Source organism: Cryptomeria japonica, chromosome 1 (genome assembly GCF_030272615.1).
Source record: "Cryptomeria japonica chromosome 1, Sugi_1.0, whole genome shotgun sequence".
Classification (NCBI taxonomy): Eukaryota; Viridiplantae; Streptophyta; class Pinopsida; order Cupressales; family Cupressaceae; genus Cryptomeria; species Cryptomeria japonica.
In genome coordinates, this window is record NC_081405.1 from 542,325,060 (window position 1) to 542,347,857 (window position 22,798).

At 35.7% G+C, this 22,798-nt stretch overlaps 1 protein-coding gene across 3 annotated transcripts in view; it reads right to left on the reverse strand.

The window, feature by feature from the left end:
- The window catches only part of LOC131044884 (phosphatidylserine decarboxylase proenzyme 3), a 265,342-nt gene that overhangs the window by 17,434 nt on the left and 225,110 nt on the right, over positions 1-22,798 (reverse strand). For all 3 annotated transcript variants that reach the window (XM_057978357.2, XM_057978356.2, XM_057978355.2), the window contains 3 exons: positions 10,090-10,185; positions 9,769-9,843; positions 9,436-9,528 (listed from right to left, as the gene is read on the reverse strand). In XM_057978357.2, the coding sequence (XP_057834340.2) occupies positions 9,436-9,528; positions 9,769-9,843; positions 10,090-10,185 (264 nt within the window). The remainder of the gene's footprint in view (positions 1-9,435; positions 9,529-9,768; positions 9,844-10,089; positions 10,186-22,798) is intronic.

Sequence of the window (22,798 nt, forward strand, 5' to 3'; positions counted from 1 at the left end):
AATCCACTTTGCAGTAAGACATACACCTTGGGTATATGGGTCAATAATTTCCAAGGCACTTCCATCTTTTGGATGGATGCAATGGTCCCATGAGGTTGTAAGAAGACCTTTTTATCGGCCCATTTGGCCCAAAGGAAACTCTTGATTAGCTAGGTCAACTGATTATAACAACTCTTGGAGGGAAGCCAACAAGAAGAGATGTAGACATGGCTAACAAGGAGGATTTCGTTTGCCACTTGTATTCGTCTGACCATGAATAAAAACTGGTTGGTCCAACTCATGAACTTCTTTTTTATTTTTCTTACGAACCATGCCCAAATGTCTTTAAGGGAGACACCAATGCCAAAGGGAACACCAAGGCATCTAGTGATAGAGCCATGCTTGATTTCATGCCAATCATTGGGGATCCAAGGAGGTCGAGGACTAGGATGGGTCATAATAGATTTAGTCTTATGCATGGTTAGCTTAAAGCCAAAAATAGAACAAAAGAGATCCAATATGTCTAAAGTGTTACTCACTTCTTCAGTTAAATTCTGGATAAAAAGCATGCTATCATTAGCAAAGTGAAATCTGAGTGCTTTGACATTACCTGGAAGTGAGATGCCATGAATAAGTTTATTAGAGAGAGCATGTTTAAAAAGATAGCCAAGAGCATCAGCTGCAAGGACAAACAAAAATGGGCAAGAGGGCGGCCTTGGCTAATGGATTTTTGCAAAGAAAATTTTGCTAACTGACCATTAGGGAGATGTAGACAAATCCGTTCCCACAATTGACTTCTTTCAATGGGAGAATTAGGGGCATAAATGGAACAAAATCCAATGAGTGTATCATTAATGATGACAGTAGACCAAACACACCGATTATTATGATCAAATCTGGTAGCCACAACCTTATTAGCTAACCAAGAGGCAAGGCCCAAAACAGCACCTCCACCACCATCATCATGATTCGTTTTGAGGAAAAGGGCCCCTTTCCAAATGGCAGCAAGGGTAGCATCCAAATGTGTGGCACTAGCTTTCACTTCTTGAAGCATTAGAACATCAGGTTGATGATACTAAACAGATTGCTCGACTTGATATTTTGTAATGTCCCCTTTAGGATTTCTTCGATCTTTACAATCTAATGATTATGCTTATGATTTAATTGGAATGTCTTGTAGATTTATTTCAAGCAATATTAAGATTAAACAGGACGAATTTAACACATGTGGGAAACTGGAATGCAAGAATAAAATCTTCTGATCTGATATAGTATTCAATATACGAAGGAATCTACATTCATTGGAAATTCTGATTGTATGGATGTTACACACATGGATTTTCAGATCTTAGTGTCCGCTGTCACTGTTAGGCCTTTATGATCATGCAATAGTTTGGTACAAATTTGTGATCTGAATTGAATTCTGTGGTTGCCTTCCCTGATATAACTTTATGATTGTGCAACTATGATGCTGTTCCTTCTATATTCTCTTTTATAAATGCGTTCTTTAATCTTGCAATAGGAAGGGTATTGCCCTCCTCTTACTTGATTGACTTCTTGGCTTGTGTGAGCACTGCATAGATACAGAAATAACTAAACAAATAATCCATGCCTTTGGAAGATCTGACAATGGTCTTTAAATATCTCTTGATAAGGCTTGACGTGAGAAGTTGTATCTCACCATCACACCCGTTTGCAATTAGTAACTCATTTGTGCCCCTTCGTTATGATTTGTTTGTCATTAGTTTACTTATTAAGGTGGATCATAATTCACTTTCTTGTGAAGCGATTATGTTGAGGGCTTTGTGTCTTGTTTTGCAATCTGCATTTCCTCCTTTGGAAAGCGATAAGGTGGTGATGATCTATGTTTCGATCTGATTCCTTCGATCCTACAGTGTCACTTGATCAACATGTCCTTGGCCTGCCATGCCTTGGATGGACTGATTATCAAAGTATAATTGTTTATCAAGATGATGTTTTGTTCTCCAATCTGATCATAAAGTCACCGTCACAAAACAAATCTCTTCCCTTACATGGAGATCGGCTACTGCACATTGCCCTACCATAATGTATTTGAATCAACTTGCTTATAAATCACTATCTTCCTTGCATACTCATTACTGTTTAAGACAATATCTTTTCCTTTAATATATATAGTGCCACTTGTCATAAACCTCACCCTTGATATATATCGGCCACCTTCTAATCTGCAGGACATTTGCCACTGATTTGGAGAATACTTCATTTCACCATAATCAATGATGTCAATCATTTGATAAGATAATCTGTGATATCATGTGTGTCTGTATGAAAAACTCTTGGATTTGATTGATGCCCTTTTTCTTGAATGCTTTGTCTTAGTGAACGAATGGGATTATTTCATATTTATGAGTGGGGATTGTCAAACCACACATGTTCCAAGATTGAATATGGCACTTCATTGGGATGAGTCGAGAAGGGTTTCCTCATCTACAAGCAACACGTTAAACTGATTTTCAATAGAACAATTCCCTATGGCCATAGAGTGTTCTTGAACAAGACAATCTTGGGAAGACAAAAGGGTTTGAGGTTTAATGGGACTACTAGGCTGGGGAGGCAGGGAAGACACTCTGAAATGACTTCAATAATATCATCAGGTAAGTGAAATGAGATTGTTTTACTTTCAGAGTAAGGGTCATGTGTCTCCATGGTTCCTTGATGTTGGGGATTACATAAATCCTTTGTAGCTTTGGTCTAGGCTTGAGCTAAATTCACCATGAGCAATCCATTAGGGTGGACAATCACATGCATTGATTCACCAAATCATTATTCATGGGGCTCATGTCTTTGTTGCCTTTAGCTTTGTTGGATTCTAGGGCACCACACTCTTTGATCTTCTTTTACATATTTTTGGAATGGATCTTCAGAGAATAGTTGGCTCTAAAGGCCACAACATGGAACGACGAATCAAGCCCTTGATGATTCTCCTGTGCAGCAACTCTCATGTGCAGCAATAGTTGCTGCACCATAGAAAGAGGAAATCCGTGAAAAACTCGATGAAGAAACACGACTAGGGTTTACAGAGTCTGCCAAAATGTTTGCACTTATCTCAGTATCTTTTTTAGTTAGATCTATCAACTTAATCTTACCATCATCAATTTATATCTCCTGTAGTATCCAATATTGATTTGGATCAAAATTAATCAACTATTATAGCTAGACAAATGCTCATTGTCTATTGGTTTTCTTTTTATAATTACACATTTGGGTTCTTTCGATAACCAACACAAACCCATCACTAATAGATTAATAATAATTAAAAATAGCCACCCATTCCTCAAATAATTCCTCTTACTAATGCTTGTAATATGCCATTGGAATTTGTGCAATTGGCATATGCAAATGTGTACCTTATAAATGTGAGGACTTTATATTTATTGGGCTTTGTGCCTTGATGGGTTTGCCTACTTGTCTAGTGACCAATATAAAGCAATAATGCCTTCCACATTTTTTACTCATAAAAAAAATGGTTTCATTTAATATGGTGATATTCCTCTTTTGTTAACTCTTTGGCTTCTTAAGGTTATTATTTGTTCAATTATGGACTTGTATCAATCTTAAGTTCCACTTTAAAATCTTCCATACAAATCATTCAACGTATTAAGATGGATTTATGATTGAGATGAAGTACTTAAATCTACACAACTAATCAAATAAGTCATATATTTAGATAGGATGTCTCCGTGAATTAGAAAACAGTATAATCAGACAAACCACGGAACAATTGTTTTGTACTTCTAGTTCTACTGTTTTGACTTCCAAAACTTCAGCTGAAAACTTTAACTCATCCCTCAAAATCAGAACCTCCTCTTGGATGTAAAAATAGCAAACATGTCATTAAGCAAACTAACAAAGAGCCAGAAGAGCAACAGTTATGGTGTTGCAACTAAGAATACGAGTGGAGAGTTTTGTTGGTGAAAATGTCACCATTAGCAATTAAACTTGAGGAATATTGTCTGTCCTAGTGATGGTTAGAGGAGCATTACTCATGATGGAAGTAAGACAACATTATCCAAGCACAAAGGAGTACCATTGTTGTAAAAGATGGTGGCTAGTAAAAGAAGGCACATCAGAACAGAGGTCAATTTTCTATCTGCAATGAAGCTACACCTTGCAAGACTACAAAAGTAGTGGCCCCACCCTAGTAGAATATATGAAAAGAAGGAGATAGTGCAAAAGACCACACTACATAGACAACTAGCTTAGCCTAAGACGAGTTGGGATCTCGGTCGATTGTGAGTTTTAGAAGAGTTGATTGTCATTGAATGATGTAGATTTCAAAGAGTCATGGATGGATCATCGCCTTATCTTGTTAGGAGCCCAATTGGGTACTCACATTTCAAATTTGAGGAAGATCCAAATTCATTTGGGAAAATTATGCAATTTCGGGATTCTCCTAGTGTTTGGGATAGAAAAAGATCCAACCAAAATCATGAAAGTTATGCAATTCTGATTTTCCTAGTGTATGGGATGTCATGTTTCAAATTTGAGGAAGAACCAAGTCCATTTGTGAACGTTATACTTAAGCAAAAATTTCCTATGCTTTAGGATATTTTGGGTGTTGTGGAAATTTTCATGCAATGTAGATATTATCCACATACCCACTCAAAGTTTTGCAACTAGAATATTTTCCTTAAAAATCATGTAATTATGGAACTTTTTATGCAATGTCGATATCATCCACATACCCCTCAAAATTTTGCAACTGGCTTATTTTCCTTAAGATTATGTAACTATGGAACTTTCTTGTCAAGTGGATATATCCCTATACCCATTGAATTTTCACAAATACTGCTAGAATGCATTTTTTGGCCACAAAACAACAAAGTAATGGTTTTAACCACTTGAATGCAGATCCTAAGGGTCAATGATGCCTTGCCACATGTAATATCATGGGGAAACTGCCTCTACTCTGTTTGTAAGCTATAAATAAGGATTTTGAGCTCTTTTGGAGGAGTTTTGTTACTGCAAGAGTAAATTAAAGGGAAGTTAGAGAGTGATTGCAGATTGAAGGGTATATCAAGGTGAATGCTAAGGAAATTGCCTGGGTCAAGTATCTATGATTTAAGGCATGTAAGAAGCCATGTATGTTTGCTAAACTGCTACGTAATGTGTTGTTGCAAATTAATTAAATATTTTTTGAATAGTTGTTTTTAAGTTTTGTTTTGCTGCTTGATTCAGTAGCTTGACTTGCATCAAATCACCCTTGGAAGACGCTACTTGTGAGTTTGGTGATTTTCTAATGTGAATATTAGCATTTGACAAATGTATGGTGTTCTAAGAAAAGGTGCATAATTATTAGTTGTCTATTGCATGGTTTTTTAATGTACAACATATCAATTGCTGACACTATTGTATCTTGACATTAAATACCATAAGGTGTTGTGTTGGCCAGTTGTTTGTGAAATTGTCAATGAAAGGTTGATGCATGACAACGTTTTGTTAAAATGTCCATGAATTGTTCAATGTCTACAAATATCTATGAATATGCCCATGATAATAACAAGACAACTATAGCTGTTCTGAAGAACTACATTTAGAAATATTGATTGGTTAAGTATTCTGCCAACTGTTTGATGAATTGTTTGGGAGTAGGAACCACAAAATTTGCAAGTTTGTTGGAATATCATGGTAGAGACTTATAGTGGTATCAGAGCTAGTTTTCTTGCTAGCCTATTGGGAATTTAACAAGATTGATGCAAAAATATAATTCATATGCAGCCTACTTGAAAGATCCCAAATGGGTCCTTTTGCTGTAAATTCTTAATTAAACAGACTATATTTTTGTAATTTTCCAGTGATCTTATAGAATAGACAGAAGTTGCAGAAAGGGATTGTTTCTTTTTGGGGTTTTGATGTTATAAGTAAAGTAATTGATAAATAGCAACAACTGTGAAATAAAACAGTAAACAATGTTCATATGTAAGAACACTTAAGCAATCTGAAAATACTGCAAATCATACTAGGCAAATAACCTCGTTTTGTATTCAACAAGAATCCATACATTTATTTGGAGCTGTTCTCAATCTGGATTGATGCCAGATGGAGGAATATTACTGGCAACGAACAAGGAAGACCAAATAAGCTGAATACAACCCTTCAAGCCAACATACAAACAAGGCGTGGTTGCAAAGGAGGCGTGGAAGCTGCTGCAAATCACGTGCCAGCTGAAATAGACTAGCCGCCTTGTTGAAACCCCCAATATGCACACTGAATCTTCAGGACAAGAAGATGTGTCTTCTACCTCTGACAATCTCTGTGAAATCCTGGATAAATCCACTGTCAACTCTTGCTGAGGGCTACATCCCAGCAAGCTCAGACCTAGGGTTTGCATCCTAGACCAAAATCACTCTTCCAGAGCAATTCCCAAATTCGCAAGTTTCAAAATGATCAAAGATGCTATCAATTAGGTTTTCATCTCCTTATAACTCCTTTCCCTTTGCAAGTCGAACCCTAAAGAATAATAAAGCTTGCGCTTTATAATTAAAGTGACACTTTCCCAATTATGGGGTCAAATATAGAAAAATATCACTTTATTGCGAATAAATAGCTTCAAGCATCCAAAAAGACTCCGGGAGGTGAGAATCATGTAGCAAAGTTCAAGACCTTTCCAACGAGCTATAACACGTAGGCATATCAAACCAGATGAAGCCAAAAACCCCTTATTACTCCGAAATGGTTATATACATAGCCTTATTTTAATTTATTTAATCACTAACTTAGGAAATATCTAAATATATTAAAATATTTCCATAGATCCAATAATAGCCCAAAATAACCAACCAAGCATGAATCTAACTTTGTCACCTGTCTGTGACTGATGCCGGACAAGATGGGCCAATTGGCAGTCCCATCCCTAAAATCTAGGGATGCTCCTAGAAACTAGGAAACACACCCAATCTTCCTAAAACCGAAACCATGGTATGGTTTTGTGGAACCTCAAATATGGAAACTGCCACAACCTCCTAAAAAGTAGGGAATCGCCCTAAAAAGTAGGAACCTCTCTCCAAACACCTGTAACTGCTCAAAAGGATCCCGCTCTACTCCTTGGTCCCCCAGGTGGTCATTCAGTCAACTGTCAGTTCTCCCTAAAAATAGGAGACCTCCCTAAAATGTAGGAATTGTCGTCTGAAGGTCCAAAACGGCTCACAAAGCCCCTGCAAAGCTCCATGACCCTCAGAATGAGTCCCCTAACCATGTCATTGACCTACGGGAACTCGAATGGTAGGTTAACCCCTGCTCATCTCATGTCACCTAGAAAAGGGGACATTACACTACTGAAAGAGCTAATGGGTATTGTTAGAGGAATCTTAGAAGAGGGCAGTATAATTTTTGGAAAATCTAGAACAAAATTTCCTTTTGAAGATTTACAAATAGAGGAAATCATTGTAGATAGGGAAAGGAGAAATGAAGGGATTAGCATAGAACAAATACTTAATGATCTTGCTACGGGACAATAGCAATTGGGCAATTTATTCACACAAATGTTGTACAATATGAATATGCCCAAGGCTGATTAAAAAAAATGGAGAAACAAGTAACTTTGGGAACAATTAAACTGACAACAACACCAAAACTATTGGGTCAAAAACTAGACCCTTGATGTCAACATTTTTAAGAGAGAAGAAATTTTGGAAGATAATGGAGGACAACAAAATGATGGAGAGAGTTACCTGGATTATTTGCATGAGTACTAGTCATTAGGGGATGAATTTCATGCTGCTATGTCTTTGACTGATTTTTTCCAAATAAAATTGAGGAATAGACCTAAGAGGGATAGAGGTACACACAAGTAGGACTCACAAGGAAGGTTGGGAAATTTGTCCATACCTACCTTTGATGGCCCTAACAATGACAATGCATTCATGGATCCAAAAAATAGAAACATTTTCTCGTTAAATCCCATGTTTGAGAATAATGCAATAAAATATGCCACACTTCATTTGAAGGGGGATGCTTATGGGTGGTGTTACCATGGGATGGTGACATAGGGGCACAGTCTCATAGAATTTTATGTAGAAGCCAAAGACTTATTGACTAGTTTGATAAAAAGGATTTGCAACTACATTTTAGGGAGTTAACTCAGCTGAAGTAGTATAGCTCAGTTGATAGTTATGCGTTTGAATTTAAAAGGCTTTTAGTGATGGTCTTTGATGTATCGGAGAGGAAACTTGTTCTTATTATTGAGGGTAAGACTAAACCACTTAGAGGTTGGGTGAAGGCATTTGACCCACCATAACAAGATGTAATAAAAAGCACAAGAAATATGGAGTTTTCCACACCCAAAAATAAATTGCAGCCTAAGTCATTCCTATTAAAGAATGACAAGAAACTCTTTCAAAAGGAATAGCCTAAGAAGCCAACCATGGATGAGGAAACCAAGAATGAACTATGGAGATAAAAATTATATTTTTCATGCAAAGAATAGTGAGAACCAAGTCACAGGTGTTTAGGAAGAGGCAAATTTCATTACATGGAGATTGTCTTTGATAATAAAGAGGAAAAAGTGGAAGCTTGTTCAAAGAGTGATCAAGAAAAAAAAGCTAACCTAAGAGAATGCATTGTTGGAGGAATTTTAGGAGGAACTTTTGCTACTTTATTAGGTACACTCAGGTATAATCCATTCAGAGTTAGAGTATTGCAAGGATAGAGAGTAATGGTTTTGATTGACAGTGATGCAACCTACAACTTCATTGATGAGAGCCTAGTAGCAAAACAAGGCCTTATGGTGGAGGATTTCAAAAAATTCAATGTGATGGTTGCTAATGGGTTTACTATGACTTACACCAAGAAGATATCACAATTGAGCATCATGCTAGGAAATCATCAGGTGATAGATGACTTCTATGAAGTGGGAATTGGGGAGACAAACATGGTGTTAGGAGTATAGTGGTGAGTCGCATAAGCACTAGCATACCAAGCATCATAAATAATAATATCATAGATATTGGAGTATATAAAGGGAAAATCTCAAACAAAGAGAGATCTTAAGGATATCCGTGATCATTGCAATATGTGAAAGAAAAGGCAGCATACTCCAAATTGAATTCACTTGAAATATTAATAAAATATATAAAGTGCTAGACAATAAATGAAAGCTTGTGAACATTGGTAAAAACATTTCTTATAACAAACAACATTATAAAAATAGTAAAATAAGATGCTTTTGGCATGCAAAATTGTGCAAAAACTATAACCAAAAACAAAATGTCAAATTAGTACTAAGGGATAATGGATAGGGAAATAGGCATGGGCTACAACAGCTATGAGTTTCTTTGAAAAAGTACACATACATCCTCAAGGAACTTAGGAAAGCCTCTCCATGCAAAAATAAATGTATACACAAAATTCAAATAATTGCTCATATAATGAAATGGGAAACCTTATCCAAATCATTAAAAGTTAAAATGATTTTACCTTCCCAAATTCTTGACTTGAAATTATGCAGACTACTCGCTTGTTCTCTGTAAATACATTGCAATATTTACTATTTACAGCTATAGGGTTCACCTGCATTACCAATAGCCAGAATGCATTAAGCTCTAGATGTAGCATTTGGTCATTCAAAAGATAAAGTGCTAGGATTTCCTTTGTTGTATGTAGTAGACCATCTCTCTATAATATATGAATCCTTTTTCTAGAAAAAATAAAAAAGGGGGAGAATATTGTTCTTCTATTTCATAAGCAACTTTGAATATTAATCTCTGACACACAATATAGAATAACTGAAAGTGATAAAGGTGCACATACTGTATATAATTGACCAGGAATCTCATTGAATCTCCCTACAACACCACTTATAGGCATATGGAAACGATGGTAATCCTGCATTACAGAAATAGATACATCAAACAAAAAACAAGATTTTTTATGCATGCATTATTATGTACTTGACCTCAAATTTCATTTTCCTAAATTCGTAACTTACTAAAATTGAATTGAAACCAAACTACCTAAAGCATCACGCACTATAAAAGGAAAGACATTTTCATTTTGTTTTCATTTTGGTAGAAAAGGAATAAAACCATTTGGATTTTTCTTGTTATTTATAATGCGCCATAAGAAGTGAACCTGTGGAGCCAATCGAAATATCACCAAAGCCCCTTCATCAAATTTCTCTGAATACATTTCATCACCTAGTAGACCTCGAACAGAAAACTTTTTCCCCTGCATAAATTTAGAAGATTTAATTCTGCCTGAATGAATTTTAACTAGAAATTTATCACTTAAAAAAGAATGTGCAAAAGAAATAATTTTAAAAAAACCATGTCAAGTATAGTTTCACATATTCATGCATTTCCTAGTTTTACATTTTTCTCTTGTTCAATTTTAACTTTGCCTTTATATTGAGGGTCCATGCCCATTGCTTCAAAAGAGGAATTTTATATTGTAGTGTTTATTTTCTATGGAACTAAACACACAACATAGGATGCAAACCTCACATTGAGCACTTTATAGCATAGTTCAAAAACTCAGCAAAATTTGCAAACATAAAAAACACATAAATTTGTAAAAGTATTCTTCAAAACATATTATTAAGTTTAGAGAGTAAAACTGATTCCTTCATATATAGATCAAGATTAGAGTTTAATGCACATCATAGATCAAAAAACGAGTTCAATACATATAAATTGTAAGTTTCAATATGAATAAAAATTATCGATTATAATTTCAATTTTCATAATATATAAATTTTTCCTATGACGAAGCCTCCTAAAAGGCTATGTAAGTGTTCTTGAACTATGTCATGTCCCCTCCTTGATCGTTATATACATCCTAAATGAAGTAATTATTATTATTAATTAATTATAATAAGCAACAAATTTCTATTTGGAATTTATTAAACATTATTATTAATATTTATTATTAATAATATTCTTATCAAAATAAATTATACAAACATAATTTACTTATTCTTAAATATAAACATGATTTATATATCTAAAATAATAAATATATAATTTAGCTTATATTATTCGATTAAATAACAGTGAACCCGTAAGGGGTAGAGGGGCATGGGTTGGTGCTCAACTTTGGGTATGATCAGTCGATTATTATGAACATACATCTGGCTCCATATCATTAAAAATTACAATTGGTGGTCAAAGTCACCGACCACTTCGAAACACCAGTAGCCATATCATCATCAATAATTACAACTCATCATGCTCTAACCATATTGTATAATCTACTATTAAAGAGTCAGAGCCGGCGACAATCAAAGAAAGATGGATATCGGGAAAGGAAGAACGATAAAGTTATATTCCTAAGTATTACGTATTGGCTAAAGACAGAGGTTATTGTAATGGATGGAGGGTCGATAGTCGGCGATCTATATCCAGTAGGTGAAACGATATCTGATAGGCATGAGTATTTGTCCTTAAGAGACATGGAATAGTCAAATACCACGTACCATGAAAAGTGACTTCAAACGGTGCTAATAAAAATATGGTTATTAGTTAATTATATTCGATCATACTAAGAGATTAAGACTATTACGTAAGGAAAGGGAATTATAAAAAGTCATAACCGTTGTCATGAGAAGATGTGATCCTATTCAATGGACATATAAAAAGTATATAAAGAACGTGCAATGTGGAGGTGGGGGGCACATAGGAGAGGAAAATCGGAACTACCAGGCAAGCCATAGGCAGCAACCATTCTTATTATCGGTGGTATGCATGAGGATGGCTTAATACGTATGCTTATATATGAAGCCTGATAATGTTTATGCAGACTTTAATAGTACTATCAATATAAACTACAATAAGTACGACAGTCATACTTAATATAGTGGCAGACCAGATCTGACCCATGTCAGATCTGTCTGCCTTTATAGCCAAAGTTATACTACCAACTTATGTTTTTTAGGCAATAGTGGTATTAGTGATGTATACAAAAAGGTAATTAGCAAATGTATTCATAATTGGTAAATTAATAAATAGGTAAGGGATGTCACAAATGTTTATGCAAATGAATATACTTAATAAATATTTTAATATATATATATTAATGAATATTGATAATAAATATTTCAATATATATATTAATGAATATTAATAATGAATATTCTAATATATATATTAATGAATATTAATAATAAATATTTTAATATATGTATTAATGAATATTTTAATACATATGTTAATGAATATAAAATAAATACTTTAATACATATGTTAGTATAGTAATGGACAGCTTAATACATATGTTAAGGAATGTAGTAATTAACAGTTTAATACATATATAATGAATGATTTTTAGATGTTAATGAATATGTATGAACATAAGTAATAAATGCATATCAATGAACAGTAAGAATATATGTTAAGAAATAAATGTGAATATTGGTTAATGAACATTTTTATGAATATATGTTAGGAAATACATGTAAATCAGGAATATGTAAATGTGGATTGTGGAATGGAAAATAGTAATAAAATGCAAAAATGTATTATAAATGTGATTACATGTTGGAGGCTAGAGGGAGGAAACTCCCTTAGTCTAAAGGAGGGATTGTGATAATCCCTAGGGCAGTATTTATACTGAAAACTGATATCCATATGTATGGCTTGGTTGATCAAACTCAACCAAGGAGAGACGGATCTGGCCGGTCCCCTCTGAGGACTTGGATGATGGAGGCATCACCCAAGGCAAGGAATAGACAAGGGTCTTCCTTGGATGGCTTGGGTGTAAGAGGTTACACCCAAGATAGGATTCGAACTCATCTTCGATTTCCTGAAGGGCTTGGAACCAAGGGCTTCCAAGAAGGTGAGCTTCACGGCCGCCTAAGGACATACTTTCGTATGGCATTCGTATCCTTTTTATTAGATGAAAATTATGATCATGTTAATTAAGTATTAAAGATAGATTGCAAATTAAAAATGGTTTATATATATATTTATATGTTGTATTCTAACAATCTTTTTTGCAGGACAGTAATCTCTAACTAGTAGGGACATTACAAACTAGACATTAGCGTTGCAGCTTCTTACTGAAGATCAATATCATCCTCAACAGGAGCCTCATGCATGGGTCATGATGTGAATATGATGAACCTCTAGTTAATGCCTCCCATTCTACCTTATCAATGTTGCTACATCCATTGCTCATTTCATTGTCTCCCTCTATAAGTCAGATATAGCATCAGCACTAAACATTGGATCCTCATCCTCAACAACCCAATTTGAATATGAATCAATGTCATTAAGGTCAAGCACCTCACATGTCTCCTACCCTTCTACCTTCTTTGCATGCAACTAAAGGTTGTACCATACAAAGACAAGACCATTGAAGTACTTTTGAGTCAATCGATTATACTTCTTCATGCGAGTGGCTTCAAAATGACTCCAATTGTACTCACAATTTGAAGTTGTATAGGGCTGAGATAGAATGTGGATGGCTAGTTTTTGAAGATTAGATGTTACACCAAAATCTTTCCATCACAAATCTACAAGGACAATGTTTGCAACTTTGTATGAATTTTAGTAAACTTAAAATAAATAGTAAAATAAAATTGAACATATATGGTTTTTTCCCTTGTTTTAGAGTGACTCTCCTCCAAATGCATAGAGCATAAGAAAAAAATCTCCATCCATGCCATTATGAATCTATAACACATCATGTATGATGTCTCTTAAGGTTTTCATCAAGGATTGCCCTCACCAATGCATGTCGGGGCCATCTGTAACCTCCTTTTCTACTTTCAATGAACTGGAGAAAAAAACTAAGGGTTCAATTAGCAAGCAATAGCATGAATATATCGGTAGAGTTGTTGGTTCAACTTCTGATCAAATATGTAATACAAAGTTCATGTTTTCTTTTATTTGACCCATATAAATGTTGATTCATCTCTTTGGCCTTGTTCATGGCCTCATATAGACACTCTACGGGATTTTTATCCTCATTCACTAATTGTAGAACCCCAACCAATGGTTTGAACACTAAAGACCAAAGAGTTTATAAAAATGAGATTGGAAAATTAAATAAACTTGAAGTAAAAAAAAACAGAAAATTAAATCATTAGAAATTTACAAATCAGCAAATTGTAATATTATTTAAAAAAAAATTAAAAAATCATGAAAACTTACCTTGTGATCTCCTCCATGTACATGGTAAATGTATCATAAAAATTGGTCTTCATGATCCTCTCCCCTTTAGCCTTCCTAGAGTAAAGATTTCTCAAACACTTAACATTCAAAAAATATGTTAACACGACAATGCAGATGCAATACTCTGCAAAGTGATAAAATTAGTTGAGCTCCTTGTCATCTATGTGCTCTCATAAGATTTATTACTTATGTGTGCTTATAGATGTATTTTATCATATTTCTCACATTTTCCACCATGTTCTTCACTTACTCAAGTCTACCAATAGAAGTCTACCACCTACCACATATGAAACTACATCAGGCATTGCCCTGCCTCTAAAAGTCTGCCACCTACCACAAATGTAACTATATTGTCCATTACTATCTAGACAACATTCTCCACCTTCATCTCATCCAACAAGTTGCATTGGTCTTTACATTTTATTTCATTGGTGGCATTAACTGACTTTAAAAATACTAAGTGTCCTCCTAGAGCCACAAGAAAGTCAACTAATATGCAGTTCTTGTTGACCATCCACTGGTCAAATAAAATGTTGCAGACCTTATTTTTCCAAATTCCTTTTTGTTCATCTACTAACTGATTTGTGTTTTTTCATTGCATCTTCCAATAATGGTGCATTCAACTATTAAAGGTTTTTGTGCCTTGGCTTGAACCATTTATTTCCCAAGGTCAATGTAGTTACCAATTGCTCCCAATGAAGACTCCTCACAACATTGAATGATACGTTGTAGTACTAAAAAATGGTACATACCATCTTAACCTCATGTTGCATGTCTTGACTCCACCCAATACCTTCCAATAAAGGTTGGGCACCAAGAGTGTTACTGATTGTTGTCATTGATGTCAAAGGAGAGTTGAACATATTGTTGTTGTCTAAACAAACTATTGTGGCCAAAACTTGCTTCGAATATGCAAATCACTTTCCTTTATTCAAGGTAGATCGTATCATTCCAATGTGATCATTAATGCTCTTAAAAAGAAGACTTTACCTTAATCAAGGCAGTGCTGGAATTTATGATGGATGGCCAAGCCTCATGGAATTGTTGGAAATTAATTTAAAATAAAAAATGGCGGACAACCCCCTTGAAAAATTTGATTTAATTTAGGGTCTCCTTGCATTGGGAGGATCCTCTTGATACAGTCACCTAATTGGGGAAAAATAAAAAAAATAAAAAATTTATTTATTTGCATGTATGGTAGACCCTTATGGCCAGACCTTTGTGAAGGATCGCCTATATTGAGTGAAGAGGTATATTGGTCTGGTATAAAAGAAGATGAGTGCGAGAAGTAGAAGGTAAGCAATTAAAGAAATACCATTCTTATTCAAGCAGATTTATAGCAGATCCTCAAGCAAATTTGTAGCATATTTTCAAGAAGATTTATAGCAGATTTATAAGCAGACATACAAGCATATTTTATAAGGGAGATTCACATATTAATCATGCTTCGAAGAAGCAATATTCAAGAAGACAAATGTTTTGTTCATTTGGAGGTTAGTGCCTCTAAATAGAAGAGATTGGTGTCTTTCCTAAGTTGCTACTTACTGGTGGGGATTGGTGTTGTTGAGCATCAAATTTGAATTAAGTAAAATATCTTGATTCATAAGATTGAATTACAAGAGCCCTCCATTTTTAGAAAAAACCATTATTTTTATTGATATCATAATATTCCATAAGTTGTCAAGCAAGTGTAATAGCATTCTATCGAAATATCCAAAATTCAAAAAGTATCGATGAGACCCAGCGATGTCTCATCAATATAAAAGGGATATCGAAGAAAAGGGAGTGCCGGTGAACTCTAGAAAAGACTCACTGAAAGCGATGATTTCACCGACAAAAGGTATCGAAGAAAGCAGAGGTGGTCCTCACTGATGAGAAAAGGCTTTCGAAGAAACAATACCAGCGATGCAAGATGAAAAAGACTCACCGAAAGAAACGCTCTCATCGAAAGAATGATATCGATCAGACAAAAGGAAGTTACGTCGATAAAAGATATCGATGAAGATATGAGTTTCGAGGAAGCTAAAGGGTGTGTTATCGATATGCATGATTTTGCCGATACAACTTTATCGATGAAAAATTACTAATGAACCCATCGATGAAAAGATGATAGTGGAAGCAAGTCATCAAAAGTAAAGAAGACTTCGATGAAACGATAGACCCGTTTATCGATGGGGTGTGGTGATGTCGATAGAAAGGGAGTTTCGATGGAAGGATAAAGGAAGTCACCGAAGCCCTAGGTCTCTTCGACATGAAACCTGACAGACATCAGAAATATATCAATGGGGAGACGGCTATAATGACCGAATGCAGCATTTCGATAAAGGGAGAAAATACATACTCGAAGTAATATTCAAAACAAAAGTATAATCGATAGAGACAAAGAGATCGATGGAATAAAAAATGAGGGATCGAAAGATATATTCTCATCGAAATGATTGCCGCGAAAATCAGAAACAAATCCCAGGGAAGGTCACATCGCCATTAAATTCGAACGTGTTCCCAAGTAACCGTTGTTAAAACTGCCATTATTAACTGATCAAAGACGACATGAGGATGTTAAACAAAGATATTGTAATGAATAAAGATGGCAAGTACATCGAGCACATGGGGGTACTCAATTTGTTTATCTTCCAGTTTGTTAACAAAAAATGTTAGTTAACAGTTATATGTTGAAAAGCCACAACGCTTGGTGATAATGTATACTCTCATATAAAGAAGGGAACTTTGGTAATGTGGGAAACAATTAGAGAAGGAGTAGATTATAGCCTTAGGCTTACCATTGAAATATTTTGGCAAATATATATAATATAATCAGTCGTTTTCCTTTGCGTTTATGTTGTGGATTATTGCATTTTCTGCAGGCAATTGCTTATGATATTATCTAAAAGGGGATAAGGTTATTCGTGTTCTTCCAGTGAAATTCTGTGTTTCATACTGTAGATTTGGATCAAAAAGATTTACTCGCGAATTGTAATTGTTCCCTGTATTTCTTCCTTGGATGGTCTCTTAAAAGTTAGGGTTAAATTCATTCAAGCAGTTTACAATATAGACACTGAAGTAGAGCTCATAAGAAACAATAACTGATAGACTCATCGAGAGGGGGTGGGTTTAAAAATTGTCTCATAAGTTTACACAATAAGTCCTAAAGAAATATAAAGACTCTGTAGCCCAAACAACGAAGAAAGGCATTGGTCATCTATAGAATACAACTCATCAGTTCACATTTCACTTTAAAAGTAATAGGAGTAGCTGAGTAGGAAATATAGAATAGACTAGCAATAGTGTATATACATAAATTTCAAGCACAAAGATCGAATAACTTCTACAACAACAATCTTGAACTCATCTGCTATATCTCCATCCTGGGAATTTATGCCATTCTGAGATAGGAGGAAATCAGATCAAGATACTTAATCTGCTATAAAAAGCATTAGTTATTGAAAACAACTAGTGAGTAGGTATACCCGCCTAGGTCCTACAGAGCCTAAAGTGAGAGAATTAGTAACCAAATAGGTTCACTCTATAAGTTGGCCAAGTCAATTGGAGGGTTTGATCATAGGAGTTGCCATTTCCTTAGAACCTATCCAATCTGTTGATTTGAGACCCAACAGGTGTCTCCCGTGGGTTGGTGCCTGTGAAGATTTGTAAAGAGAATTTTATTGTTGGCTGGATTGGACAGTAGATCAAAGTAGTCTTTCTCCGTGCTTTTCTCTTGAAAAGGTTTCCATGTAAATCTTGTGTCTCTTAGTTGGTAGATCTTGTGTGATTTCTATTCTCGTGGTTGTTAGTTTTTTACATAAGTAAAAGTTTACCTTATACTAATTCACCCCCTCCCCCTCTCTTAGTATAAGTGTGTATATTCATCAATTGGTATTAAGACAGGTTCCTTCAAGAATAGCCTAACCGCTAGAAGGAGATCTCAAAAGAACACATGGTGAATCAAGAAGGTTTCTCCTCAAATAGAGCCACAATAGAGTCCGAATACATAGCAGTAATATCATGTTGCACACAAGTTCTTTGGATGAAGCGGACATTGAAGGACATGAAGATAGAATATGCTCATCCAGTTTCAATACTTTGTGACAACACGACTACAATTAATTTTCAAAGAATCTAGTTATGTACTCTAGGACAAAGCACATTTCTATCAAGTATCATTCTTTAAGAGAATGGGTAGCAAAACAACATGTCAAGATGGAGTACATTGTGAAACAAGAATAGATTGTAGATATTTTCTTAAAACCCATTCCTAAAGGGACTTTTGAGTATCTTAGACAAAAATTGGGAGTGGTATCACTCTCACCCAGTCACTAATTTCCAGAGAGGAGCACAAATTTAGGGGGAGCTAGTCACTGCAATATCTTTTGGCTCAGTGAAGTCTTTGGCATTGATGTCAAATGGGGAGAGTTGTAGAAAGGGGGAACATTATAGACAAGGGGAGAAACATGTTCTTGTTGCATTCACATATTATTTCCTTGCGGGTTGTTATCAATGACAAAGGGGAAGATTGTTGGAAACATTGTTGTCATTGATGTCAAAGGGGAGTTGAACATATTGTTGTTGTTAAAATAGAATATTGTGACCAAAACCTGCTTCAAATATAAAAAACAGTTTCCTTTATTCAATGCAGATCGTATCATTCCAGTGAGATCATTAATGCTCTTAAAAAGAATAATTTAGCTTAAATTAAGGCAGAGTTGAAATTTATGATTGGATGGCCGACCCTCACGTATTTTTTGGGAATTAATTTAAAATAAAAAATGGTTCATGGTCCCCTTGCAAAATTTAATTTAATACTATTTTGGGTCTCCTTGCATTCGACCGACCCTCTTGATGTGGTTGCCCAACTTGGGAAAAATTAAAAATAAAATAAATTTATTTATTTGCATGTATAGCTGACCCTTTTTGAAGGACTGCATCTCTTGGGTGAAGAGGTATATTGCTGTGCTATAAAAGAAGATGAGTGGGGGAAGTAGAAGGTAAGCAATTAAAGAAATATTCTTCCTATTTAAGCAGATTTATAGCAGGTCCTCGAGCACATTTATAACAGATTTATAAAGAATTTTTATAAGGGAGATTCAAATAATCATCATGCTTTGAAGTAGCAATATTCAAGAAGATGAAAGTTTTAATCATTTGGAGGTTTGAGTCTCTCAATAGAAGAGATCGATGTCTCTTGCTAAGTTGGTGCTTAGTGGTGGGGATTAGTGTCTCCAGCGGGTTGGTGCCTACGAAGATTTGTAAAGAGAACTTTATTGTTGGCAGGTTCTGGACAATAGATCCAAGTGGTCTTTCTCTATGGTTTTCTCTTGAAAGGGTTTCCACATAATTCTTGTGTATCTTAGTTGGTAGATCTCGTGCAATTGCTATTTTCATGGTTGTTGGTTTTTAAGTGTGTGTGCTCATCAGTTACAGGGAACAAATTTTTTCGAATTTGAGCTTCTTTGATGTAATAACCCTCTCCAATATTTTTACTCATAAGAGTACTTCAACTGATAAGAATTTAGTATTACAAAATATGTTGAGACCTCTTAGAAAATAGCATGGGGAACACAAGATTATTTAATTCTCACAATGTATAGCCAGGAAGTTGCAATTCCTCTTAATGCAAATACTTCATACGACAACTTGGAGAATAAAAGGTAGCAGATTAGTCATAAACTTCAGTTCATAAAATGCTACACCCTTTTTCCAAAAAGAGTGGTGACTCTTCTCATGTCGTTAACATTCAAAATACATATTAATACTTGTGCTAATAAAGGGAGTTGGTACAGCTGTTGTTAATGACAATATGATGCTAGAAATATGGAAAGTACACCAAGATTCAAGAGAGTTATATATCGATGGAGATCTGAATGGTACAACCAACCTAAATATGATCCACAAGGATTTGCCTTTGAAATAGCAATAAGATAAAATATTTTGAAAACCCTTGACTGATATGTATTTAAATAAAATCTTCAAACCATTGTAAATCCCATCCACAAATTAAATTCTGCAATATTTCAGCAAATATGTGACTCCTAAGTGGAACCACCTCAGCTTGAAACTGAAAGGATTTTCATGTTCTAGATTTCTGAACCAAAGGGTTCTCGCCCTTGGGTGTGGAGATGAATAAAATGCTCAAGATCTGAAATAGGGTTTTCTAACAATAACAATGGATAGCTTTTTCCCTTCCAAACTCTTCTTTCAACCTCCCTTTTAATTTCAATTTATCTTTTCCCACCTAAAATCATCTCCAAAGGTGTTCGAAAACACTTTTAATAAAATATTTCATTTTTTCCATATCAATAAAGTAATAATAATATTTAAATTGTACCTTTAATAAAATTATAAAATAAAGTTATTGGGCTACTTAAAATATTATTATTAAATTGGTTCCCTAACTATATCCCTTAGCCAATGAGAAATGAGAAATAAGAAATGGGCTATAAGTCTCCCATATAATTTAATTTTAAAAATGGCACGTGACATTGGAATTGCTATTCCCCACATTTGAGGCCATGTATACAAGCTCACTTCCAACATGTGAGAGTTTGAACCAAATGGAATCACATATTGCACCCTTGAGTGTTCAGGTTGATCACAAAGAGGAAGAGAGTGCAAACATGGATCGGCCACTTAAAGATGTTGAAAACATGACACAAAGTTATGACAACAATTCTGATTTTTGCAACAGCAGTCATATTTATTGGCCTAATCATGAGATAGCAACCATTTCTTGTGAGAATGATGATTGTGTGGAGTCACCTAATGCAGACACTCAAGTTTTGGGTGTTATTGATGCAATAGGTTTTGTGGATTCAAGCCACAACAAGTTTGATTTTGTACATCAGACCATGGAAAACAAATCAGAAAATTTGCCTAATAGTGATGGTTCTAAGGATTGTTTGACCGATGTGCACACATCTATATGGATAGGGGACATGAGAATTGATATTGGCAGATCAGCAGCCTCTAACATGTCATTTGAGCCATCCCAAGAGGTACATAACAGCGGTACACTTGTTGAGGATGTGTGTGAAGTAGATAGCACACATGATGATGCTTACCACTCAGTGAGCGATGGCTACTCCGTCTCTTACCAGAGTGCAGATTGCAAACCCGGGAATTTGAATGGAAGTGATAAGTTCCAGGATTCTCACCATTTAGCAGGGCAACTGAAGGTGAACGAAGATATGATAGCTTCAGCCTTGGAACACTTCGATGTTGTTCAGCAATTGGTGGCACATTGCTGCTGGACTCCTGGTATATATGAGCACTTGGATGGTGGGCTTTCCCTCGCATAGTTTCAATCACTTAGAGATGTCGTTGGGGTAATACAAAATCATTACCTACAGTTATTATAAGATATAGATCATCTCCTTATGCTTGATGGTATCTATTATGATGCACTGAAGGGAAAGGAAGAGGTTGATGAGCTCACCCATGAGCTTGAGGTGAGCATGGACTCATTGGAGAGCGCTCAATCAGCCATTCGTGAGTCACAGACCCCAGTTGAGGAGCTTACCGTGGCGTTGAGATTAGCGTAGTCTTCACCATCTATGGATACAGTTGAGTTTCCTATAGCAACACTTGGTGATGAGTTTACACCCACGGGTTGTAGTAATGGATGTGTTGAGGATGTGGCTACATTCGTCACTGAGGCAGGTACATATGACTTAGTTGAGATAAGTACTTTGATTGAGAGCAGCCGAGAACCACTTGTTGCATTAGGATCTTCCGAAGTTAGTACTACGACCAATGATGCAGGTCAGATTGTTGATAGCTCGTGTGGTAGTGGTGGACTCTCCCAAGAGTTGTGTGTTGGTATGCAATGCTACTCCATCATCTTCATAGGAGATTCATAGGATGTCATTTGGTTGGGAGTATGGCTCTCATGTTGGTTTGCTTCCCTCTCCTGGAAGCGAATTTGTTACTTCATCTCATGCAACTGATGGTGATAGACAGCTTGTTGTATCGCAGAGTTAGAGTGATCAGCTGCTGGTTTCAATGGATAAGGTTTATTCCACCTTATTTCGTTTTTACCATGCTGATACATTTGTTGAGTACCTATTTGAGAGTTCAAGGTTTCAGGAGGGTCTGTTTGGGGTCACTAAGGATACTCTCATTCATGGTTCATGCGCTATCAAACATTTTTTGGGAGTCATTGTAGGTACTCTGACTACAATGTTTCCTCAGAAATTTTGTGGTTGGGTTTGCAGAGCAAGTTGCCAGAGGCCCTACCGAATTGGTGATTTGGGATCGGAGATTGGAGTTGTCTCTTGATTCGGATATTGTTAGTAATGAGCCCTTGACTAAGGTTGGAGCGTTTTATCGCAACTACACAGTGAGTGCTCATCACTTTTCTTTTGATCCACACGTGGACTTGATGATGCACCGGTGCGGATTGGCTTCGGGGTTATACCATCCATTGTGGGATGGAGAGTTACCATCTTTAGTAGATGGAACTAGCAGTTGCGAGTACCCAACTCAGTTGATTACCGGGGGCTACTTGCTGGGTCAATGTTTGGTTTCCCATCATGCTGATGTGTATCCAGTGGAGATTGTTACTCCTATGACAGAGAGACTATCTTTGGCTACATGGCTTCAAAGCAGAGTTCTGAGACTCGCGGCGAGTCACGCGAGTCGCGCGAATCAGCGGGCCGGGTGACCTCTGCCGGGTC